This window comes from Anomaloglossus baeobatrachus, chromosome 9 (assembly GCF_048569485.1).
Source record: "Anomaloglossus baeobatrachus isolate aAnoBae1 chromosome 9, aAnoBae1.hap1, whole genome shotgun sequence".
NCBI lineage: Eukaryota > Metazoa > Chordata > Amphibia > Anura > Aromobatidae > Anomaloglossus > Anomaloglossus baeobatrachus.
Genome location: NC_134361.1, coordinates 158,266,568 through 158,293,667, shown reverse-complemented (window position 1 = coordinate 158,293,667; position 27,100 = coordinate 158,266,568). Strand labels below are relative to the sequence as shown.

At 46.5% G+C, this 27,100-nt stretch overlaps 1 protein-coding gene across 1 annotated transcript in view; it reads right to left on the bottom strand.

The window, feature by feature from the left end:
- Positions 1-453: 453 nt before the first annotated feature.
- LOC142251332 (uncharacterized) overlaps positions 454-27,100 on the bottom strand; it is a 61,613-nt gene continuing 34,966 nt past the window's right edge. The window contains exons 7-8 of the mRNA XM_075324025.1: positions 3,416-3,541; positions 454-1,459 (exon numbers count right to left, since the gene is read on the bottom strand). Of these exons, the coding sequence (XP_075180140.1) occupies positions 1,229-1,459; positions 3,416-3,541 (357 nt within the window). The 3' untranslated portion in view covers positions 454-1,228. The remainder of the gene's footprint in view (positions 1,460-3,415; positions 3,542-27,100) is intronic.

The window sequence follows — 27,100 nt, the reverse complement described above, 5'->3', positions numbered from 1 at the left end:
TCCTTCACATTAAATACACTCTAGTGATACTCTGATCACACTTCAGTGACACTCTGATCACACTCTAGTGATACTCTGATCACACTCTGATAACACTCTAGTGACACTCTGATCATACTCAAGTGACACTCTGGTTACACTCTGAAAATGGTCATGTGACCCCAGCCTTACGTAGTGGTTATTGCTAAGTTCCTCCTATTAAAACTATTACGGCATGAAAATATCCCTTCAGAATTTATATAAATGCTGTGGTAGTGTACAAAAAAAAGAGGAATTATCTTTTCAGCTCTCTTTTTGCTTGCAAGCAAAGCAAAACCTAGCGTATGTATCTATAGTATATGCAATGATTGGACCAATATCCATATGATTAGAGGATAATAAGCATGTAAGCCCAGCATCTTCATATTCAAAACATATTTTATTAAGTTGTCATAAATAGATTAATTACATTTTTAATTTTAATAACAATAAAATTATATTAAGCCTATAACAAATTGAAAATGTAGATCTACCTGTAGCCAAGTTAAATCGCATAATATATATAAGGTTGCAGATTGTTAAATATATTCCCTTAGGCTCTGTGCGCACTAGTGCGTTTTTCCCGCGGATTTACCCGCGGATTTGCCGCGGAAATTTCTTGAGAAATGTCTGCAATCTTTGTGCAGACATTTCCCAGCAAATTCTATGGTAAAAAAAAAAGCTGTGCGCACTGGTGCGGATTTTTCTCAAGAAATTTCCTTGAGAAGAATTTCTCGAGAAACTTTCTTGAGAAAATGAACATGTCCATTATTTCCGCAGGTACCCTGCGGATTTCGGCAGTACAGCCTGCAAAAATCCGCAGGGAACCACCCGCGGGAAAATCGCGGCTATTCCGCGGCTATTCCGCGGCTAATCCGCGGCTAATCCACGGCAAATCCGCATGCGGATTTGGTGCGGATTTTTTCCGGAGGTCCGGAAATCTTTCACTCCCAGAAGTTTCTCAAGAAATTTTCTTGAGAAACTTCTCATTTCTAGTGCGCACATAGCCTTAGATTCAAAGATGACTTTACATCTATTTCAGCTCTATCGGTTGTAGAGTTTCCGTTTTTTATTGTATAATCTTCTCTGAAGTACCCATGTGAAGTCAAAGTAGATTTCAAGCTCCTTAGTGACTTTGGAGATGCCATCAGTCAAGACAAAAAGTCAGTTTCTTGTTTTTGTTGGTATTTCACAGTAGCGGTGTCATTTTCTAAAACATCCGATGTTTTTCAGCTTTTTCCTCTATTTTCTTTGCAGTCTCTTCCCTGTTGCTTCCACTTCTGGAAAGTCTGCCGGGGCTCTCAAATAATCCTTTGTGGGTCACATTATTGCAGCGGTGTACAAGTATCGGGTCACGTGATGTATTGCAGCACTTGAGAAGACGCTGCAAGATTTGTTTATCACAACGCTCCTTACGAAAATCATCTTCATACACCTTCAACTGTGGGAAGGAGAAAGTTAAATATTACAGGGAACATTCTGCTACAACTACAAATAATAAATTGTATTTACAAGTATAAAAATGTGAATTTTCTTGTTTTGTCCACAATTTTCTTGCTCTGTTTATTTGCACCATATTGTTTATGCTTCACCTGTTTTGTTTTGATTTTTTACTTTTTTTGACCCATTTACTGATGTTTTCTACCAAATACCTATTTGAGTATTTTTAAGTCCACTGCATAGTAAAAATAGACTGTACCCTGAAAAAAACTTATCAATAGATTAATACAATATTATACCTGAACTCCTGAGATAATGGAGGAGATACATGTCATATTTTGAGGGATAATAATTTCTATTTGTGATACCCTCTTGATAGTACTCTGATATGCATGTGAATCACGGTGTATTTTTTAAGGCCCTACATGAGATGAGCAGCACTGAAAAGTGGTCAGTATAGGGTCTGTAAGGGCCAGTCTACGGTGGAGTGGGGGCGCCACGACGCAAATTGTTAGGGTGCCAACCCCCACAGTCAGGAAGGGGAAGATTAGGGAGTTTACCCAGAGTCCCCTCTGTGAATATTAATCTATGCATGTGTTTAATGTGCACTTTTTTCTATGGTTATGAAATAAAGTTTTTGAATTTTATTATAACCTTGCAATGTAATAGATTTTAAGATGTGACCTATGTGGCTTTGATATGGCTTGTTTCTCGCCTTGTTTTATTGGCTGTTTGACCCTACCTCTCTTATTACCATCTGTGATTTAACACTGCCATCCCTTCCCTTTTAGAGTGCGCTGAAAAAAATTGAACGCTGCCAACCCATTATTTTTTTCTTGTGCTTAGGTAATCTCATTAATGTGCCCCTGCTTTATAATGTTATTTGCTGTGTCTCACCACTGCATCAGTTCATGATCAGCATATACCATAGCTCCTGGCCAGGAGAGAAAGGACAAGTCACTTATGATAAGTGAGTAAAAAAATTGTTTAAAAGAACAGAGAGTCCTCAGTGGTTGATACCTTTTAATGGCTAACTGAAAAGATGGTAATAATTGCAAGCTTTCGAGACTACTCAGGTCTCTTCATCAGGCATGGTATAACACAAAATTTTGTGTTATACCATGCCTGATGAAGAGACCTGAGTAGTCTCGAAAGCTTGCAATTATTACCATCTTTTCAGTTAGCCATTAAAAGGTATCAACCACTGAGGACTCTCTGTTCTTTTAAACAATTTTTTTATCTCTACTGGCTAACACGGTACAAAGATATATGATAAGTGAGTAAACAGATGAAATAGCAGGGGCTAGCAGCTGCTACTTTTTGAGTTAACACATTTCTCTGCCTGTTTTATCACAGGAGTGAGTGTTTCTCCAGCTTACTGAGCTCATCAAAAATTAAATCAAAGAGCTTCATTGGTAGCTGAGCTTATATAGCACTGACTTGATATATAATGACTCTGAGATCACAGGACTGGGGATGAGGTAGAAACACTTTTTTCCTGTGATAAAGCAGGCAGGGAAATGTGTTCACTCAGGAAGTAGCCACCTGTGTTTCATTTTATTATTCATTTATAAGTGATTTATACTTCCCAGGTGATTAACAGGTCTCTTCCTCATGTGTACATAAAGTGATAACAGTAATGTATCCACTTACTATCAGAAGATCTATGCTGGTACTGGTATTTAGTGGCATAAGTTACGATTGGAGACAAACTATTACACAGTTCCCCTAGAAATCAATGGCCCATTTACATTATAGATTGAAGTCTAGAAAGAGAGAAAGCTCCTAATAGCCACTCTTTGTTCTAGATCATAGAGGGTTCAAAATATGAGATTATCTTTCGTGACCTCAGAAGGACATCTGCATCCAAATGTGTTTCTGAGGTGAATAAGGAGAATGGAAACATTAACTACAAATGTATTTTATATACTAAAACGATTATTTCATAGTCACTTACTTGTTCTTTTAGGATCAACATTTGCTCTTTCATTTCTTTTTCCTTTTTCTTTAGCTTGTCATTTTCTGTTTTCACACGTTCTCGATCTACGTGCTCTGTCTTGTAATCTGCAGCATAAATTTCTGTCTAAAACAGAAATGAAGCATTAAAATAATATTTTGATTATATATATATATATATATATATATATATATATATATATATATATATAAATAAATTTATATACATACACCTTATATCTATATACATACATTCACGGTGTCCTGCAAGTGTATTCATACCCTGTGAATGTTTCCATTTTTTTCCATGCTATAACCTCAAGCTTAAATGTATGTTATTGTAGATTTTCTAAAATATTTTAAAAATATAAATGTGTAAATTGTGTCATGCATTTATATTCAGCCCCCTGTAGTCTGATACCCCTAAATAAAATCTTGAGTGACCAATTGCCTCCATAATTTACATAATTAGTAAGTTGAGTGCACTTGGGTGCAATTTATCCTCAGTATAACTACAGCTGTTCTGTGAAGGCCTCTGAGGTTTGTTTAATGACATTTGAGTTCAAATAGCCTTATGAAAACCAAGGAACACACCTGACAGGTCAGGGATAAAGTTGTGGAGAAGAGTAAAGCAGGATTAGGTTATAAAAAAGACCATTGTTCAAGCCATCATCCAAAAATGAAAGGAGTATGGCACAACTGAAAACCAATCAAGACACGGCCGTCCACCTAAACGGATATTCCAAGCAAGGACAGCAATAAGAGAAGTAGCCAAGAGGCCCATGGTCACTGGAGGAGCTGCAGAGATCACAGCTCAGGTGGGATAATCTGTCCACAGGACACCTATTAGTCATATACTCCACAAATCTGGCCTTTTATAGAAGAGTGGCAAGAAGTAAGATATATTTCAAAGCAAGCCATAAGAAGTCCTGTTTGCAGTTTGAAAAACGTCACGTAGGGGACACAGCTAGCATGTGAAAGAAGGTGCTGTGGTCAGATGAGACCAGGAAAGCACTTTTTGAGCTAAATGCAAAGCAATATGTGTTGTGGAAAACTAATACGGCACATAACCCTGAAAACACCATCCCCACTGTCACACATGGTGGTGGCAGCATCATGCTGTGGAGCAGTTTTCCTTCAGCAGGGACAGGGAATCTGGTCAGAGTTAATAAAAAGATGGTTGAAGCAAAATACAGGGCAGTCCTGGAGGAAAACCTGTTAGAAGCTGCATCAGACTTGAGACTGTGGCGCAGGTTCACCTTCCAGCAGTACAACACTATATATACTGCCAGAGCTACAATGGAATGGTTTGAGCAAAGCATATTCATGTGTTTGATTGGCCTAGTCCCCGTACAGACCTAAGTCTCAATGAGATCACTGTAACAACTACTAGAATAAATCCATGTAATTATTATCCCACATTGTTAATGCCACAAAAAAACCTGATCCGGAATTGCCATTTTGTTCATCTCACCTCATAAAAATAAAAAAAAATTGTCAAAAAGACTTATGGATTCGAAAATGATACTTATGAAACTACAGCTCCTTACACAAAATGGTCTTAAAAAATGGTGACTAAAATACAGTATATATTTTTTTTAAAGTGGGATTTTTTTTTCAAAAGAAGTAAACCCTTTATTAAACAAATAAATTTGACGTTGTCATTATCGTATGAACCTGCTGAAAAACAAAATCCCCAAAATTCCATGCTAAAGGGGTATTCTTATGTTGTCTCTTGACCAGCTCACAGCTTTTCAGTCTTCCCACTTCCTCACTGCGTGGAAAGTGGGGTAGGCGCTCCTCATTGAATGATAGTTCTGCTCAGTTTCCTTCTGCTACTGTTCATTTTTCTGAAATGGAAAAGTAACTATATTTACTTTTTTAAGATAACAGTGTAGTTGAAAAAGCAAACCACTCAGGAAAGTGAATCCATGATAAAAATAACTGCAATGTAAAGAGTCAATGCTGGGGGCCAGGGGATAGTGATAATGCAGGACTGGTAAGAGCACCATGGTCAGTAGCTGACAGGATTATAGAGGAAAGAAATCAATGGGCAGGAAAGAGCTGGCAGGGATCTTTGGAGTTAACTCCTCTCCTGGATTGTAGCTACTGCATACACTCATGAGGCTCTGGTGGTTGGTTTCCATGCCAACAAACTGTACATTATATTAAATAAGAATTCTCACAGTTGGAGAATCAAAACAGCTAGAAAAAGAAAGCCATTTGCAAACTTGCGTATTTTCATGCTGTCTACCTACTGTATATGAGAATACCAATTTAATCACACTGAATAGTAAATGGTGTTTTTTTTAAGAAAAACAGAATTATTAGTTTTTTTGTCTTTCCACCTCCCAAAAAGTGCAATAAAAGTGATACAAAAAGGTGAAAATTGGAGCTATATTCATAGCTCCAATTTTCACCTTTTTGTATCACTTTTATAGCACTTTTTGGGAGGTGGAAAGACCAAGAAAACTAGTAATTCTGTTTTTCTTAAATATATATATATATATATATATATATATATATATATATATATATATGCACGCTATCTAAAAAGACATACATTCATGTTTTTCTCACTATCTGACAAGAAATCAGAATAAACCTTTCCCATTTTAAGTCAATTAGCAACCAAAACTATTTATATTTGCCAAATGCCAGAATAATGAGAGAGATAATGTTTTAAGGAAATTTTATTACTTTCTGTAGAGTCAAAAATTACATACATTTCATTAGTATTTGGTACCATTGCCCTTAAACTGTATGACTTGGGTCAAAGGTTTTAAATATCCTTCCACAAGCTTCTCACAATAGTTGGTAGGAATATGGGCCCATTCCTCCTGACAGAACTGGTGAAATTGAGCCATGTTTGTAGGTCATCTTGCTCGCACCGGCCATTTCAGCTTTGTCCATAAATTTTCAATAAAATTGAGATCACGGCATTGTGATGGCCACTCCAAAACATTGACTTTGTTATCCTTAAAGGGAACCTGTCATCAGAAATTTTGCACTAAATCTAAAAGATTCCCCCTCTGCAGCTCCTGGGCTGCATTCTAGCAAGTTTCCTGTTGTTCTTGTGCCCCCTTTCTGACCAAAATAAAGACTTTATAAAGTGGTACCTTTTTGTATTCAGATCTTGATAATGGTACACGGGGGCGGGCTCTCTGGTGTCCGTTAGTCTGCCTCCTGTTGCTTTAGGCCGTCCCCCATCGCGCAATTTCAAAGAGGTGACGTGAGGTAAGCTGGCCAGCGCTTGCACAGAACGGTGGAGGCGGCGGTGAAAGCGCGAGCACGAGATTATGGGCGGGTACTTGCTGATGAAAATCACAGCGCCGCCCATAATCTCGCACCTGCGCAACACATCACCAGCGGTCACACTGTGCACATTACACAGTCCCGCGAGAGTGGCAAGGCGCATGCGCGAGATTATGGGCAGCGCTGTGATTTTCATCAGCAAGTACCCGCCCATAATCTCGTGCTCACGCTTTCACCGCCACCTCCACTGTTCTGCGCAAGCGCTGGCCAGCTTACCTCACGTCACCTCTTTGAAATTGCACGATGGGGGACGGCCTAAAGTGACAGGAGGCAGACTAACGCACACCAGAGAGCCCGCCCCCGTGATCCACTATCAAGATCTGAAAACAAAAAGGTACCACTTTATAACGTCTTTATTTTGGTCAGAAAGGGGGCACAAGAACAACATTAAACTTGCTACAATGCAGCCCAGGAGCTGCAGAGGGGGAATCTTTTAGGTTTAGTGCAAAATTTTTGATGACAGGTTCCCTTTAAGCCACTTTGTAACTAGTTTGGCAGTATGCTTCGGGTCATTGACCATTTGGAAGATTCATTTCCACTCAAGCTTTAAGTTCCTGGCTGATGTCTGACTCATGAGATGTTGCTTCAGTATTGCCACATAATCTTCTTTCCTCATGATGCCATCTATTTTGTGAAATGCACCAGTCACTTCTTCAGCAAAACAACCCCACAACATGATGCTGCCAGCCCCGTGTTTCACAGTTAGGTTGGTGTTCTTAAGCCTGCTTTACACGTTGCAATTAGTTGTACAATCGCATTTGCGATGTGACACGCCCAGGTTGCATACGGGATCTTATGAGATTGCACGTAGGTCGTTCATTTGCTGTCACACGTGCGTTATTAGTCTATGTTAAATTGATCAATTTTGTGTGCGCTCCTTTAGATCATGTGTTCTGTGACGTATGCATTGGGCACCTTTTTTTTTTTATTTATTTATTGACTTGACAAGCGTGTGTAATGTGTAGGGATGCGTTTTTACTATGTCATCTGCCATTCAGCTCTGCTACATGGCCGCTGACAGCAGACACAGACAGCCATGTAGCAGAGCTGAATGGCAGATGACAGCAGACACAGACAGAGCCGCACTGTCAGAATGAACTCGGGTGAACTTCACCTGACTTCATTGTCATCCCGGCTCTGTCTGTGTCGCGTCCTGATTAGCGGTCACCGGTGAAGGGCTCACCGATCCCCGGCGCTGCACGGCATTCACACTGCTCCGGCGGCTTTTACTATTTTGAAAAAGCCGGCCGCTCATTAAACAATCTCGTATTCCCTGCTTTCCCTGCCCACCGGCGCCTATGATTGGTTACAGTGAGACACGCCCCCATGCTGAGTGACAGGTGTCACACTGCACCCAATCACAGCAGCCGGTGGGCGTGTCTATACTGTGTAGTGAAATAAATAATTAAATAATTTAAAAAAACGGCGTGCGGTCCCCCCCAAATTTAAAACCAGCCAGATAAAGCCATACGGCTGAAGGCTGGTATTCTCAGGATGGGGAGCCCCACGTTATGGGGAGCCCCCCAGCCTAACAATATCAGCCAACAGCCGCCCAGAATTGCCGCATACATTATATGTGACAGTTCTGGGACTGTACCCGGCTCTTCCCGATTTGCCCTGGTGCGTTGGCAAATCGGGATAATAAGGAGTTATTGGCAGCCCATAGCTGCCAATAAGTCCTAGATTAATCATGTCAGGTGTCTATGAGACACCTTCCATGATTAATCTGTAAATCTGTAAATTACAGTAAATAAACACACACACACGAAAAAATCCTTTATTAGAAATAAAAAACACAAACACATTCCCTGGTTAACCACTTTAATCAGCCCCAAAAAGCCCTCCTTTTCCGGCGTAATCCAGGATGCTCCAGCGTCGCATCCAGCGCTGCTGCATGGAGGTGACCGGAGCTGCAGAATACACCTCCACGCAGCAACTGAAGACAGCCGCGCGATCGGCTGAGCTGTCACTGAGGTTACCTGCTGTCACTGGATCCAGCGGTGGCCGCGGGTAACCTCAGTGACAGCTCAGCTGATCGCGCTACTCACCACCGCTCCTCTCACCTCCACGCAGCAACTGAGGTGAGTAGCGCGATCAGCTGAGCTGTCACTGAGGTTACCCGCGGCCACCGCTGGATCCAGTGACAGCGGGTAACCTCAGTGACAGCTCAGCCGATCGCGCGGCTGTCTGCACTTGCTGCGTGGAGGTGTATTCTGCAGCTCCGGTCACCTCCATGCAGCAGCGCTGGATGCGACGCTGGAGCATCCTGGATTACGCCGGAAAAGGAGGGCTTTTTGGGGCTGATTAAAGTGGTTAACCAGGGAATGTGTTTGTGTTTTTTATTTCTAATAAATGATTTTTTCGGGTGTGTGTGTTTATTTACTGTAATGTACAGATTAATCATGGAAGGAATCTCGGGGAGACGCCTGACATGATTAATCTAGGACTTATTGGCAGCTATGGGCTGCCAATAACTCCTTATTACCCCGATTTGCCAACGCACCAGGGTAAATCGGGAAGAGCCGGGTACAGTCCCAGAACTGTCGCATATAATGTATGCGGCAATTCTGGGAGGCTGCTGGCTGATATTGTTAGGCTGGGGGGCTCCCCATAACGTGGAGCTCCCCATCCTGAGAATACCAGCCTTCAGCCGTATGGCTTTATCTGGCTGGTTTTAAAATTGGGGGGGACCGCACGCCGTTTTTTTAAATTATTTAATTATTTATTTCACTACACAGTATAGACACGCCCACCGGCTGCTGTGATTGGGTGCAGTGTGACACCTGTCACTCAGCATGGGGGCGTGTCTCACTGTAACCAATCATAGGCGCCGGTGGGCGGGGATAGCAGGGAATACGAGATTGTTTAATGGGCGGCCGGCTTTTTCAAAACAGTAAAAGCCGCCGGATCAGTGTGAACGCCGTGCAGCGCCGGGAATCGGGGATCGGTGAGTATATGAGAGAGGAGGATAGACTGACATGGACAGAGAGTGAGGGACAGAGATAGTGACGGACTGACAGAGATTAGTGAATGACAGACATTGTGAGGCGCTTCAGAACGCAGCTTTTCATCTGCGCTCTGAAGCGGACGTTTTTTAAGCTGCGGTGCAGAGCGCACACCTGCGCACATAGTATCAGACACCAAAATCGTATGAGGGATGTCACACGTTACAATTGACTAGGTTCGTGCAACAAAACGCTCAATTCTAGAGAAAGATACGATGTGTTTGCGATCAACGGTTTTGCGTTCAATCCTGATCGCACGTAGATGTCACACGCAGATACCTCACAAACGATGCTGGATGTGCGTCACTTACAACTTGACCCCAACGACGGATTGTGAGATATTTTGAAGCGTGTGTAGCGGGCTTTAGGCTTCAAAGCTTCTCCCTATTTCCTCCAAACATAATGATGCTCATTATGGCCAAATAGTTCAATATCAGTTTCGCCAGACCATAGGACAGGACTCCAAAAATTAAAAAGGTTCTGAGTATAAAGAAAATGATGCCACTGACAAATACAGTTTATCCTGGAAAAGCTAATCCTTATACAGCTTTGTTAACAAAAAGATATTAAAAAAAAGTGCTGCAATGATAAAAAAACAAGATATAATGGTATAAAAACCTTAAAGGGAACCAATCATCATGATTTTCGTATATAAGCTGAAGCCAGTACAGTACTGGCACTATCAGGCACATTCTCTACATACCATTAGTGGGCAGCTCGGATGTTAAGTTGTTCAAATCCAAGAAAGTGAAGTTAAAAAATTCATCAGCTTTTTGATTGACAGTTTCAACTCAGCGTATAATATCTGGGCGGGTTATGTACATGATTCACACACCCCTCCTGTTGTTCCTCCCTCTCTCTCTCTGGCTCTATGATAATTTTTCTAATCAGAAATATGGCGTCGGAGTCGGCGTCTGCGCAAAGCGCTTATCTCTGGCGCCATCTTTCTGTAGCCCGTGTGATCCACTGTCATTCTATTATTATTGCTTAGAGGGCGGCGCATGCGCCCTCGCTTCTTCCACTCTGTGACCGCGGGCACAACAGGACTGGCGAACAGGTGATCATCGCAATCAGCTGCAGAAGAGGATATCGGACGCTACAAAACACCGGACTGCCCCAAGACACCGGAAAAAGACGACAGCAGCGTGCCAGCGATATCGGGGGTCAGGTGACTCCTCAATGGATTCACCTAACCCCGTGACGTCAGTGCTGCGAGATCCGGTCGCGGGTAGTGATATCGAGCGGCACTGTCATCAGGGGGTCAGGTGAATGAAGTCACATGCACCTGTGACTTCATTGCCCCTTCCTTCTCAGCTGAAATCTTGGGTGTCTTTTTGCTGTGTAGATACCAATGAGACATACAGATGGGGCACACTTATTGTATAATATCTTTGTAATAACTGTTTTCTAAAATGTGTCTTTGTATGTATGTCTTTGGTCTTGCTTGACCAAATATATTTCAATAAAAACTGATTAACCAGTTCCAGGCCATTTTCTCCTATGCACGGCAAGGCACATTTTTGGGTTATTTTCATAAATGCAGTTTTAAGAGCGCTAAAGGTTTCCTTGTTCACATATTTAAATTATTGTTGCATCTTTTTCATCATATCTGGGACTTAATTTTTATATTATTTTCAGTCTTTTTTTACATTTTCTACTTATATTAGGTGATATTAAGGACGGGAAAAAAAGGAAATAGGTGTCAGTTTTTCACATTTACTTTTCTATAATCATAAAGGACCACTAAAATACTTTTTATATTTTGTTTCCCTTATAGCTTTATAACTTGGGCACATGTTTGTTTTTTTTCAACAGGGATGGGGCTAGGAACAACTACGAGGGGCTGCTGAGAAGTCTTTGGCTTTATACAGAAAGCAACAAGATAGGATAATGCAACTTTACATTAATTCCACATACAGTGCCTACAAGTAGTATTCAACCCCCTGCAGATTTAGCAGGTTTACACATTCGGAATTAACTTGGCATTGTGACATTTGGACTGTAGATCAGCCTGGAAGTGTGAAATGCACTGCAGCAAAAAAGAATGTTATTTCTTTTTTTATTATTTTTTTAAATTGTGAAAAGTTTATTCAGAGGGTCATTTATTATTCAACCCCTCAAACCACAAGAATTCTGTTTGGTTCCCCTAAAGTATTAAGAAGTATTTCAGGCACAAAGAACAATGAGCTTCATATGTTTGGATTAATTATCTCTTTTTCCAGCCTTTTCTAACTAATTAAGACCCTCCCCAAACTTGTGAACAGCACTCATACTTGGTCAACATGGGAAAGACAAAGGAGCATTCCAAGGCCATCAGAGACAAGATCGTGGAGGGTCACAAGGCTGGCAAGGGGTACAAAACCCTTTCCAAGGAGTTGGGCCTACCTGTCTCCACTGTTGGGAGTGAAAGGCTTATGGAACTACTGTTAGCCTTCCATGGCCTGGACAGCCTTTGAAAGTTTCCACCCATGCCGAGGCCAGGCTTGTCCGAAGAGTCAAGGCTAACCCAAGGACAACAAGGAAGGAGCTCCGGGAAGATCTCATGGCAGTGGGGACATTGGTTTCAGTCAATACCATAAGTAACGTACTCCACCGCAATGGTCTCCATTCCAGACGAGCCCGTAAGGTACCTTTACTTTCAAAGCGTCATGTCAAGGCTCGTCTACAGTTTGCTCATGATCACTTGGAGGACTCTGAGACAGACTGGTTCAAGGTTCTCTGGTCTGATGAGACCAAGATCGAGATCTTTGGTGCCAACCACACACGTGACGTTTGGAGACTGGATGGCACTGCATACCACCCCAAGAATACCATCCCTACAGTCAAGCATGGTGGCAGCATCATGCTGTGGGGCTGTTTCTCAGCAAAGGGGCCTGGCCATCTGGTCCGCATCCATGGGAAGATGGATAGCACGGCCTACCTGGAGATTTTGGCCAAGAACCTCCGCTCCTCCATCAAGGATCTTAAGATGAGTCGTCATTTCATCTTCCAACAAGACAACGACCCAAAGCACACAGCCAAGAAAACCAAGGCCTGGTTCAAGAGGGAAAAAATCAAGGTGTTACAGTGGCCTAGTCAGTCTCCTGACCTTAACCCAATTGAAAACTTGTGGAAGGAGCTCAAGATTAAAGTCCACATGAGACACCCAAAGAACCTAGATAACTTGGAGAAGATCTGCATGGAGGAGTGGGCCAAGATAACTCCAGAGACCTGTGCCGGCCTGATCAGGACTTATAAAAGACGATTATTAGCTGTAATTGCAAACAAGGGTTATTCCACAAAATATTAAACCTAGGGGTTGAATAATAATTGACCCACACTTTTATGTTGAAAATTTATTAAAATTTAACTGAGCAACATAACTTGTTAGTTTGTAAGATTTATGCATCTGTTAATAAATCCTGCTCTTGTTTGAAGTTTGCAGGCTTTAACTTATTTGCATCTTATCAAACCTGCTAAATCTGCAGGGGGTTGAATACTACTTGTAGGCACTGTACATCTCCACTGATGTCAACACACTTCTTACATTGGTATTCCAAGTTCGGTAAGCCTAGCTAAAAGAAGGATTTTGGTTGGGCCTCAAACCAGGCTTTGCAAACAGATGATAGTCAGAGTCAGCTAGATCTGGTGAATAAGGTGGGTGGTCAACTAGCTGGAAGCCCATCTCTGCCAGTTTTGCCGTGGTCGCTTGTGCAGTGTGAGCGGAGGTATTCTCTTGCAGGAACAAGATTCCCTTGGACAGCTTGCCACGCCTTTTAGCTTTCAGAGCTGCCTTCAATTGGTCCAAAAGTTCAATGTAATACCTTGCATTGATGGTGGAACCCTTTTGAAGGTAGTCCAATAGCAGCACGCCCTCCTTATCCCAGAACACAGACGCCATCACCTTAGTGGCTGATTTTTGCACCCTGAACTTCCTTGGACGAGGAGAACCACTATGCCTCTAGTCTTTTGACTGCTCCTTGTTTTCAGGGTCATATAAATAAATCCAGGTCTCATCCATAATGACCAGTTGATCCAGGAAGTTCTTATCAGTCTGGAAATGCTGACAAATGGACCAGGCAGTTTTCACTCGCATGCTTCTCTGATCTGTTGTCAAACATTTGGGGACCCACTTTGCAGATAGCTTCCTCATATCCAACTGTTCATGGATAATGACACAAACATGTTCACGGAAATCTCCATGATGTCTGCTATTGCTTTAGCTGAAATTCGTCAATTCTCCAGTATGAGGGAGGTTGTGCACAGCATCGACGATCTCCGGATCAACAACCACTGTCAGTCGTCCAGGACGTTCCTCATCATTGGTGCTGAAGTGGCCCGTTTAAAATTTGGCAACCCAGTGCTTAACTGTGGAATATGAAGGGCATTGATCCCCCAATGTCTGCGACATATCATCATGAATATCCTTCACTGACTTTCCTTGCAGAAATAAGAATTTTATCACTCCTCTGTTCTCAGTTGGGGCACGCTCACACGAGCGTAAAAAACGGACGAGTGCAATGCGAGAAAATCTTGCATTCCACTCTAACCAATGTTAGTCATTGATGGAGAGCATTTGGTCAGCTTTTTTCACATCCAGATTCTGAATGCGAGAAAAGTCGCAACATGCTGCGATTTTCTGCTAGAGCCGTATCACTTGCACCCATTCAAGTGAATGGGTGCGAGAGAATCATCGGACTGCACTTGGATGTTAACCCAGTGCAGTGCAATATACGCACAGGCTGACAATGGTGGAGATGGGGGGATTAACCCCTCCCTCTCCTCTGCAGCATCCGCCCTCAGCTTCACAGCTGTGACCCAATTGCAAGATCGGACACATGTCACAGTTACAGACACAGTCACAGTCGCATGACACTCGGCTCACGCTCGCAGCAGAGACTGAGTCGGAGGTCATTAGCATATCGCATCCGATGCTCTCGCATCGGATGCCACATGATCATGTGATTCCAGCCTTGCTGTGAATATTGCATTAGACTCTGCCATTTTGTTTTCCCGCGTGCATAGAACACATAGAAACAAAAAAAGATCACAAAGCCAAAGACTTATCTGCAACTCCTTGTATTTGGAGCAACAGTGGGTTTTTTTAAATTTACTTTTTCCTGCTTTTTATTAATTATTAACTTATTCATTTCCCATATTACGCCATGTAAGACAATTCGGTGACATTTCAACATTTAAATATTTTTTTTTTAATTTGATATCCCCTGTACTTGGTTCTGGTACATTAGTCCCAGTTACAGGAGAAATTTAGCCACACAACAGAGCTGACTGGGTTTGTTAGGACGCAGCAGGTCATGATCTTTTCCAGCTTGCAGTAATCATGTGATTGCTATATACACAATGTGCATACAACCATCAAGAAGGCAGAGATGGTAATAAACCATCTCTGCCATCTCTATGGGAAGTCTGGCTATGTCTGACTGAGTCTTCCCATAGAGAAGGCAGCTGCTTACTCTACAATGATGTTTTAGAACGTGACTGCAGACCAATATGCAGATCCACTGGATGTTTACAGTCTATGCGGAAGTAGTTAAACATTACTCACTGTTCGTGCACTTTGTAATTGATTCATAGAAAGAAAGCCATGGAACCCATAGGGTGGAGGGGCGACATGACTAGAGGGAAGGGAAGGAGTGATGGGGTTAATGGAAACAGGAATGGTTTGTTTATAAGGCAGAATAGAGGGATTGGTGGGTAGGAGGAGTTCCCTGGAGGAAGAGGTGGGACAGTTGAGGGGTGTAAGTAAAGGACCTTGACTTACCCCCCTCTCTCTTGACTTCCGGATATGGAACGATCTGACTGGAGAGGTTCCTATAAGGTGTCAGGACGTCACCTTCTATTTCTCCATGGAGGAGTGGGAGTATTTAGAAGGACACAAAGATCTGTACAAGGACGTCATGATGGAGGTTCCCCAGCCCCTCACATCACCAGACTTCCGGATATGGAACGATCCGGACGTGCGACAGGATGGCTGCTATCCGGGACCAGCGGATTCATCATGGCAGTGCACGGGCCCCTGGCAGCGCGGTCCCACGTCTTGGCTGCTGGGGGTTAACCCGTTGGCACTTTCCCCTCGCTCCCCTGTCAGCTGCGGGCGGCGTCCCCCCCCCCTCCCTCATCTCTCAGGTACTGGCCGTGTGCGGGGGGAGCGAGGAGGAGATGCGAGAGCCCCTTCGGGGACCCTCCGCAGTAGTGACGTGGGGCAGGGCAGTACTTAGCTGCTGCTCCGGCCGCGGGAGGAATCTCCGTCCGGGCCGCGGCAACCGGGAAGGGGGCGTGGCTAGTCTGCGGCCTACTTCCGGTCCGAGCCGCGGCCTGGATTGCTGGATGCGGCGGCTCCCGGACGGGGAGAGCGCCCGGCTGTGACAGAGGCCAGCTTTACCCCTCGCGGACGGCGGGGGGGGCCGCGGAGCTGCAGCCAGTGGTGGGTCCGGCACCAGGGCAGGCGGGCCTGGTGCGACGGGCGCCCAGGAGGCGGCGGTGAGTGGGGTGACAGCAGGGGCCCTGCAGTTTCTGCTTGGTCACCCAGATCAGGGTGCAGCTCCCGGCCGCGGCGGTCTCCCCCAGGAGGGGGAGGGCCCAGCGGACAGAGGCTTTCACGGGCCCAGGAGGGCTGGATGCGGCGGCTCCTGGCCAGGAGAGCGCCCGGCGAGGACGGAGGCCAGCGTTATCCCCCCCCCCCCACCGCGGGTGGAGGGGGGAGGGCCGGGGGGCTGCAGCCAGCAGGGGGTCCGGCACCAGGGCAGGCGAGCCTGGTGCGACGGATGCCCGGGAGGCGTCGGTACATGGGGGTGACGGCGGGGGCCCTGCGGTCCCTGCCTGGTCACCCAGAGCAGGCGTGCAGCTCCCGGCAGCGGCGGTCTCCCCCAGGGGGGGGAGGGCCCGGCGGACGGATGCCTTCTGGGCCCAGGAGGGCAGAAGGCTGGCGGCTCTGGATGGGAGTCTGCTGGCAGCGGGTCGGGCCACAGGTACCCCCCCGTCCTTGCAGGCAGCGGGAGGGGGGGGTCGGGCCAGAAGATGAGGCCCGCGGTGGCAGCCCGTGGGACGGGACGGTTTCCGGGGTTGTCGCCGCGGGACAGAAGATGGAGCTTGGAGGATGGTGCCCACGCGGCGTACCAGGAGGACGGCCGTGGTGGTGGCAGCGCTTCGGCGGCGTCTGCGTTACATGAGCCAGAGGCGGTTGGCTCCAGCGAGGAGGAGGAGGAAGCAGCGACGGAAGAATCAGATGTCCGGATGGCATGACTTTTATTCCAGGATACGCCGGGTCGCGGTCGGGTGAGACGGCCGTGGATTCGGCAGGGTTGGGGCGCAGTTGGTGGGGGGGGCGGCTGCGGACACGGCAGCGCCGAGTGGGTTTTTGTGTTTTGATCAGGCATGGGGTATTTTACTGCAGTGGTATATACGGTTGTGGAGAGTGCGCATGCACCGCCGGGGGCATGGACGGGATCGGTGGTTAGTGGGCGCAGGTGCGGCAAGCAGAGTGAGGGCGCATGAGGCGGCAGGGGAGCATTTTCGGGCAGAGGCGGCAAGGGCTGTGACAGAGTGAGTGGTGAGGAAAGAAGAGGGGGTGAGGTGGTGCGTCTGGATGACAGTGGCCAAGTGTGAGAGGTATGGGTACTTCGAAGGCCCGTTGGGGGGGGCTCACCTGCTGGAGGATGTGAGGGATAAGATTTGAATGGGGGAAAGTGTAGAAATAATTTCGCTGCTCCCCCTGGAACAGTGGCACCTGGATTAGGTTAAGCCAAGTGATTCCGGGAAGGATAAGTAGAGGGGGGGGGAGCGCCGGTGGAGGCTCACCCCTCGTACATTTGCAACGTGGCTGCGGGGATTTGCGTTTTTGGCAAGGGTATCAGGGGAAGGAATTGGGTAATTGGTTCGGCATGGTTTGGTTATATGGATCCATTTGGGGTGGCGTGTTAGGTCATATGGCGGTTTAGTCTGGCTTCAGTACGCCGAGTAATTTCAGCAAGGGAAGGTGTTGCGTGCCGGTATGCGGTAGGATCATACGGGCACATCCTTAGGGCTGCAGTGGATGGCGGCTCCTAGTCAGCCCCTTTTGGGGGGCAGTTGGCGGTTCGGGGCTTGGAACCCCGGCGACACGGTCAATGAGGGTTGTTTGGGGGGCATAGAATGATGGGTGGTGCAGATTTGGCGCGGACGGTTGTCTTAAGCATAAGTGTTGGGTGGTGGTAAAGATCATAGTAATTCTGTGTCTTTCTATTTGTATTGGTGGATCTTCGCCTCCTTATTGGAAGTTTGCGCTGGGCTAGGGGACGCCTGGTGGTTGTCGGTGGAAATAGGGGTCAGGAAGTGGCTTTGGGCAGGATGGGTGGGCCATTCGGGGCCCTCCTTGTCATGATTGGGTTTCTCTGTTGGGGGGGCAGTGCCGGGAAGGAGCCGTATGTGTATATATATGTATGTATGTGTGTATGTATGTATGTATGTATGTATGTATGTATGTATGTATATATATATATATATATGTATATATGTGTGTGTATGTGTATATATATATATGTGTATATATGTGTGTGTATGTATGTGTATATATATATATATTTCGGCTTGTTCAAAACGTATCTTATCTGGAGGAGTCATCGGTGTATGCCTGCTTGGCTCCAGAATTGTCGGCGGTTTATTATGTGTCGTTTGACAGAGGGTGGGATTTGGTAAAGGCGGTGAGCCGTGGAGCATTGATGGCAAAGGCGGTTTTGGAGGCGGCATTAGGTTGTTACTGGTCTACCCTGCTAGCTAGCAGTTCGGGTGCTGCGGGGGGGAGGGGAGTTATTATTATGTTGATCGGTGGGGGCTAATGGGTTTTGTCCCATTTTATGTTCCTTTGGAGGCGGTTATTCCTTGGTGGAGTGTTTGGTGCGTGGTGTGTCCAAGCTTACACCTCTCATTCATTATAGGTTGATTCTCTTTCCATCGGGTTGGCGGGTTGATGATTCGTTTGGGTTGATTGTTTCATTGCAGATGGTGGTGGATACTCTTTTTTTTTTTTTTTGGGCCGGTTGGCGCAGGCGAAGACTGAGGGTCCAACGCCAGTGATACGGTTTGTGGGGGATAAAGTTTGATGTTATGGTCAGAGATGTAGGCTTCGTGGGTAATGGGGTGGTCCTATGGGCTGTGATAGAGGCAGTTAGGCCAGCTAAGACGGTGTGGTTTCAGGCGGTGCAGTCTTTGCTGGGGCGGTCGAACCACGGGTGCAGAGTTACGCCGCTGGGGCTAGTGTCTGCTGGACGGCTGGCGATGGCTGCGCCAAGGGTGCAGCCATCGGATCATTTGTGTGGGTCACGAGGGAGATCAATGATGATCTGATGGTGTAGGAGGTTTTTTGTTTTTCTTACGGCGATTTAGTGGCCGCGGATTCTGGCTGGGTAAGGTGGTACCTGATGGAACGTGGCTGCGGTACTCGGTTGCAGCGGGTCCAGTTGTTTTCGGGTTGGGCATCGTGGGTAGCACTTCCAATCGGTGGTAGGGGTCGAGTTGTGGAGGTTGGCAGTTTTTTCCGAGAGGAAGGTGTGCTGTCATTCTGACTATCAGTTGGTGGAGAATTAGATTAATAGTTGGTTTGCTAATCCTGGGGCCAAGGGTGGCGTACTTGTGGCAGTTGGTTTCTCAATTGTATGCGTTTTTTTAAAAAAAAATAAAAAAAAAAATGTATGCGTGGCGCAACCAGTACTGGGGGTTCGCCAAGGGTATAGCAGCTGCTTTGTTTCCTTCCAGTTCTGCAGGTTTCGAGAGTTGAGGCCGGGTAGCAGACGAGGTGGGCACGGTGTGTCCGGAGGGCTTGTGGAGTCTGGTGTGGCTGTGTTGGGGAGCGGCTCGGAGCTCAGTGACTGAGGTTATTTGGTGCTGATATCCAGAAGTGTGGGTGGCGCGGATAACGTGGTTTGGGGCCATGTGTGAGGAAAGCCTGGTGGAGTATTTGGTGGCGGCGTTGGCAGTGGTGAGTAACGGTTTTCAGGTTGCTAGGCCGGCGTCGGCAGTGGAGCAGAGGGTGGCGGCTGTGGCTGTCTTGTTGAGGATTAGATGTGGAGAGATGTTTTCGCAGGATCTTAGTGCGCGGCAGGCCTTGAAGGGGTTTTGTCGTACGGGTGTGAGGGAGCGGGACACAAGGGTCCGTCTCCGTTGTTTTGTGGCAGCGTTTGGTGAGTGTTTTGTGGTTGCTATGTTCATCTGAGCACGAGCGGGTTTTGTTTCCTCTTGTCCACAACGGTTCGTGTTAGCCTTTTGGGGGGCTTTGAGATTGTGGGGTTGGTCAGCCCATCTACGGTTAAGAGCGGAGGTTGAATGTTGGAGGATGTGTCCGCGGTGGTGCAGTAGGTTGAGCGCCGGCTTCGTCGCTCACTGAATCAGGTTCGGCGGATGGTGAAGGTTGGTGTTGTTGTATGCGGTCCCGGGTGCGGAATTATGTTATGAGGACGCCCAGGGTTATTGTTGTGTCACGTTAGTTAAGGTACCATTTTGTGGCAGTGCTGCAGACTTGATTGCAAGTGGCGGGGGTGGGCGCCCGGAATACTACGGGTCGTATTCCTTCTGGATTGGGCTGCCACGGAGGCCCCTCGGTGGTCTCAGAAAAGGGGTTGTGAAAAGTATTGGGAGGTGGGAGTCCTCTCATTTGTCGGCGTTACGTTTGGCCTCAGTTGTTATCGGGTTAAGGCCAATGGGGGCGTTTGAGTCTTTTGGGAGTGGAATGGGTTGGTGTAACAGGTTGGTGTTATCTGTGGGTTTATAACCTCTGGGTTGTGTGGTGAGGGTGTGCCTCATTTGGATATTTGGGCATTCGTTGGTTCTCGGGGCCTCGGGGGTCTGAGGCTCGCCCGAATTTTGCCAGTTGGGTCTGAACGGGTCGATGGTACTGGTCCAGTAAGTGGGAGGCAGCGATTTGGTACCTCGAGAAGTTATTTATGAATGTTTAAAAAAAAAAAAAAAAAAAAAAAATTGTTGTTGGTTTGTTGCATTGTGGAAGACATACCCGGGCTTAAGCGTGGGGTAGTTTTGATAGTGTGACCAGGTTGGAATGGCGTGGGGCTCGTGCGGTAGGCAGTATCAATCGAGCCTTATTGGGGGCGGCGCCAAAGTTGGTGACGCTGAACTGGTGGTTTTGGAGATGCGATGGGGGTGTATCTTAACGTTATTGGTGCTGTTTTGTGGACGCTGTGATTGCGTGGAGGTGTGGTACAAGCTTTTGGTGTGTGGCGGGTCCAGGCCACGTAAGGAGTCACGTGCCCTGTCCTGTGGCGGGGGGTAGGTCTGGTCCAGAGGCGGTTGAAGGCAATGGTAACTGGACAGAGAGACACCATCTTGGTATGGTGGCTCCAGGTTCCGGGATGTTGCAGGCACGGGGTTCTGCAAAGTTGGGGGGTTAATCCGTAGGTGATTAATACCTCATCTCTGGGTCGGTGTGTTGCGGCCAGGGATACTGGAGTGAGAAGTGGTTCCTGGACTGGGCCTACCCAGGGTTGTATATTTACTGTATTGGTTACTGTGTTACCTATTGTTATTTGTTGGGGTCGCCCGTTGGACGGCGCCCCCTTGTGTTAGTATGTAAATAATAGGTAATAAAGGCTGCTGTGGCCAATTTTAAACCAAGTCACATGCAGTTCGTGTATTATTTACAGATGGTATTGGTGGGTAACACACATACAGCACGACTGGAGAATCCTTCCTCAATGGTCAAGAAAGCCATGGAACCCATAGGGTGGAGGGGCGACATGACTAGAGGGAAGGGAAGGAGTGATGGGGTTAATGGAAACAGGAATGGTTTGTTTATAAGGCAGAATAGAGGGATTGGTGGGTAGGAGGAGTTCCCTGGAGGAAGAGGTGGGACAGTTGAGGGGTGTAAGTAAAGGACCTTGACTTACCCCCCTCTCTCTTGACTTCCGGATATGGAACGATCCCCGCCCACCCTCCCTTGTGTTTAATACCGAGGGGAATTTTGTCTGGGTTGTTTCTTTGTCACAGCAGCGGGGGGTAGGTCTGGTCCAGAGGCGGTTGAAGGCAATGGTAACTGGACAGAGAGACACCATCTTGGTATGGTGGCTCCAGGTTCCGGGATGTTGCAGGCACGGGGTTCTGCAAAGTTGGGGGGTTAATCCGTAGGTGATTAATACCTCATCTCTGGGTCGGTGTGTTGCGGCCAGGGATACTGGAGTGAGAAGTGGTTCCTGGACTGGGCCTTCCCAGGGTTGTATATTTACTGTATTGGTTACTGTGTTACCTATTGTTATTTGTTGGGGTCGCCCGTTGGACGGCGCCCCCTTGTGTTAGTATGTAAATAATAGGTAATAAAGGCTGCTGTGGCCAATTTTAAACCAAGTCACATGCAGTTCGTGTATTATTTACAGATGGTATTGGTGGGTAACACACATACAGCACGACTGGAGAATCCTTCCTCAATGGTCAAGACAATTTAAAGCAAATATTTGTTTTGGACTCCGCTGGTTTATAATTGCAGAAAGAAATAATCTACAGTTCATGTAGACAAATATTATTTTGTTGAAAAAATAAACATGCAATGCCTCCATGCCAGTATCTTCATCACACGTGTTATATGCAGCAGAAATTAGTCAGGAAATCAGCGGCAATAAAGCGGTGTGAATTGTGTTCAAACTGACCACTTATCTATGGAGGGAAAAATAGACTAATAATTGACATAAACATATTAGAAAATCATGATTTCAATAAAAGTAGATTTCTCTACCACAAGCACAATCATTAGTGACTTAAAATAAGGATCTAATTTATACTGATTTTCTTCTACCACCCCTGACAATCAGTGGTGAAAAGGAGATGTCTGTAGATCTGATCTACAATTATTCTCAGAAAACTAGTAATAATGAAGGAATAATTTGACTACACGGTAAATAACATTGCAAACACGCTATATCCCTATTGCCTATGTTAAAGGGGTATTCCCATCTCCAAGATCCTATCCCAATATGTAGTAGATGTAATAATATTAATATTAGCAAATACCCCCAATTAGAAATGTAGTATATGTGGCACCCCAGAGGCTCTGGTTGCCACAGGGTAATGCGCCTTCATTAAGGTGTGGTATCTATCTCAGGTAAGGAGGGGATTAATCACCGGTATTCCACATTCACACACTATATACAGCTTAGGAGCCTTCACATAGGGTGGGTTGGCTCGGGGTAGGCAGGGGGCTGGTCATGGCGGTCATAGGACTTCCCAGTCACTGAAGCCAGCCACCTAGGGTGCGGGTTCCACCTGGGGTAGAAATAGGCGCAACACACACACATCAAGGGCAGACCCATCAGGACCATAGTTTTGGCAAGACATCTTTGGAAAACGTGGACTTTTACTGGGCCCTGAGGCTTGGAGCGGGATCTCAGCCGGGGTACCTAACTGCGGAGGGGGACACCCTAGAAATAGGACTCGCAATCCTTCTCTCCAAACACCGGTGGTGACCCCTTACCAGATCTGGGATTGACCTGAGTCTGTCACGGCAGTGACCAGCATGACCGGACTGGCAGCTGAAGTTGTGAATAAACTACACCCTGAACCTACAGAGACTGTGTTGGCTCATCCTTACCAGTGCTACCACCCAGCGCTTAGGTACCAACGGCCATTACAACCCTCATTATCCACCTGCGGGCCCGCTTCACCTGTGGTGAGCGACACCATCCCGGCTGCCTCAATATATGCCCGGAGAGGAATTCTGCAGCGGCGGCTATTACTGGCCGCGTACCACAGGTGGCGTCACGACAAACTCTACCCAATACCCCGCTTCCCCCACCATTTACTGTACGCCTCGGGGCAACTCCTGACCCGACCCAAAACAGCCCGAGGACGAGTAGCTTAACTGCCTGCCCCTTGGGGCGTTACATATAGTTCTCCTGATTAGCTATGGAACTTACCTCATGTTCAGGGTATTGAAGGAGCTTAGGTATCCATGGATACAACCACGAGCATCTGACTAACTTTCCCTACATGTGTTGTCGTAACCATAGATACCTTAAGTTCTGCAATGCCCTGAACATGAGGTAAGTGTCGTAGTGAATCAGAAGAACTATACTATATTTCTAATTGGAGGCAGTTGTGGGGTTAGTGTCAGCATTCCTTGCTAGCAGGTAGGCTAATTACCAGCTCAGGTGATTCCGGTTTGGACCACTTTCAGTTCCTTTATATACCCTCTGCTACCAGCAGAGGGTGTTGGTTATTCTCTTTGGACCCCTGCTGTTCTCCATCTACACCTTCGGCTTGGGACAGCTCATAGAGTCCCACGGCTTCCAGTATCATCTCTATGCCGATGACACACAGATCTACCTCTCTGGACCTGACATTACCTCTCTACTAACCAAAATACCACAATGTTTGTCTGCTATTTCATCCTTCTTCTCTGCACGATTCCTAAAACTTAACATGGACAAAACAGAGTTCATTGTCTTTCCTCCTCCTCACTCATCTCCTCCAACAAGCCTTTCCATCAAACTTGATGGTTGCTCACTCACCCCAGTCTCACAAGCTCGTTGCCTTGGAGTGACCCTCGACTCTGCTCTATCCTTCAAGCCACACATCCAAGCCCTCTTCACCTCATGCCGATTACAACTCAAAAATATCTCCCGGATTCGTGCTTTTCTTAACCAAGAATCTGCAAAAACATTAGTGCATGCCCTCATCATCTCCCGCCTCGACTACTGCAACCTCCTGCTCTCTGGCCTCCCTTCCAACACTCTTGCACCCCTCCAATCTATCCTAAACTCTGCAGCCCGCTTAATCCACCTCTCCCCTCGCTACTCCCCAGCCTCGCCACTCTGCCAATCCCTTCACTGGCTTCCCATCGCCCAACGACTCCAGTTCAAAACATTAACCATGACATACAAAGCCATGCACAACCTGTCTCCTCCCTACATCTGTGACCTAGTCTCCCAGTACCTACCTGCACGCAACCTTAGATCCTCACAAGATCTCCTTCTCTGCTCCTCTCTTATCTCCTCTTCCCACAATCGTGTACAAGATTTCTCCCGTGCATCCCCCATACTCTGGAACGCTCTACCTCAGCACATCAGACTCTCCCCTACCGTGGAAAGCTTCAAGAGGAACCTCAAGACCCACCTCTTCCAACAAGCCTACAACCTACAATAGCCCTCAGCCCAGTAGACCACTGCGCAACCAGCTCTGTCCTCACCTATTGTACCATCACCCATTCCCTGTAGACTGTGAGCCCTCGCGGGCAGGGTCCTCTCTCCTCCTATACCAGTCTGTCTTGTACTGTTAATGATTGTTGTACGTATACCCTCTTTCACTTGTAAAGCGCCATGGAATAAATGGCGCTATAATAATAAATAATAATAATAATAATAATTCTCTTTGCCATTTGAATGCTGGCCTTGGAGGTGGAAGAAGCTGTTGAAAACCTCTGCTGAAGTTGCTGGTGTGGCTGCAGTTTGGTGTTGACTGCAGCAGTCTGTTGTTGTATTGCTTGTAGTGCCCCCTGCCTGTCTTCCTTCCCTAGTGTGTTGTTTCAGTGCAGCGGTGGCGCTAGCATCCTTCACCTGCCCACTCCCTAGCCAGGGCTATTGTAGCGTCACTCAGGGCATCAGGTTCTTGTTCAGCGACAGGTGAGGAACCTGTATAGGGACTGCCTAGGAGTGCATGGTACAGCGGCAGGTAAGTGGAGGAGGTGTCCATCTTCCCTCTCGATAGTCCTACGGCCCACTATTGTTAAAGTGTCCCTTATGTACTCCTTCTTTGTCGTGCTGTTACACCTGTTGTGTGTTTTGGCTCACGCCGGACTCTCCCCTAGTCCATGTCATGACAGGTATTTGCTAATATTTTTATTACAGCTACTACATATTGGTAAGTAGGTATAATAATACAAGTCCAACGTACAAAGAAATAATGGCAAAAAAGTTATTTTTTTTCTTGCTTTTCAAAATGTACTTATTTGTCAGGGTACAAAAGACGTTTTTCTGAAGTGAAGTATAATTTTACATGGGAACCAAAAGGAATAAGCATCCAGACTTAGTACTCATAGCCACACTCTGCTCTATCCTTTTTTAATAAGTGGATATAGTCCATAAATATATCTGTGACGCCCTGGTAAAACCAGGTAGTTACAGTGGTTGTACAATCTCTCAGGTACAAGACTCCATCCTTCTTGGCATACCAACACAAAACCCACACCCATGTGCACAACAGCAGCCAGTAAAGCCTAGTCACCCCCCATGACAATAGGGACACACCAGAAGGTGGGACCAGGCGGATGGGAGCAACCACCTAGGGGTCCTGAGGTGTCAGGGGAGGGAACACAACAGTTAAAGTCTGGGTCAGACAGAGATCAGTTCTGACAGTTGACAGTGGAGGAGTGTGAAGTGCAGTGGAATCAGGGGTTGGGGACCTTGGACTACCGGACTAGGTGGCAGATGGCAAGCAGGACCACAGGCGACGGAGATCCAGTCGTTGGAGACCTAAAGTGGACCGGGGCAGGGTTGTAGCCTGCTGGTGCCGACAGCGGGAATCCGGTCCGGAGGCCGTGCACAGTCATTGTACCTGGACCATAGAACGAGGAAGGTTGCAAGCCCCTTGTCAATTGGTTTACCACTGGACTTTGTGTGCAATTCTTTGGAACTGTGAGTACACTATCTATCCCGGGTCCAACCTTGTATGACCCTCTCTGCAACCACAACTCCCGTTCACTTGGGCCCCGGGACTACACCTCCCCTACCCGTGGAGGGGATTCCATCCTGCTGCCCCGCTCCATCAGCCCCGGGCGTCCAATCACCAGGCAGCAGAGGTGCTACCAACTCTCACTGCAACCCACGGGTGGCATCACTGATAAATCAGTCCCCTGTAAATACCCCCTTCCTACGGTTGTGAAGATGGACGGCCATACGAGCCCGGGTCCAGCTACTACTCGAGCCACAGTAACAAACCCGGATCCGAGCAGCCCCTGCAGCGGCCCGGCCCCCGTCCGCAACATATCAAATCCATAATAATGGGCCATAACATTATTTAAAAGGTTTTTTTTATTTGTACAACTTAAAATGTGACCTATTTGCTTAAATGCTCATGTGGAATGGGATATGTGGGCCAAACGTCTAGAGAGATTAAAGTCAGACTAACTGAACATCACTCATCAATAAAGCCTGAAATTTTATCCAAACCTTGGAAACTGGATTTTTTTCTTTTTTGCCTCAGAGAACTAATCCTGCCCCCACCACACTGTCTGTATACAAGGTATATTGAAAGTGAGCTGCTTAGCAGACGAGCAGGCATGGTTGGAATAGGTCTCACGTGCAGCTGTAGTCCTGGCAATGATAAGCTCTTGGTGATAAAACTTTAATTTATTAATTGTAAGTAAACGACAGCACAGTCTGATAAGTGACACCTTGCTA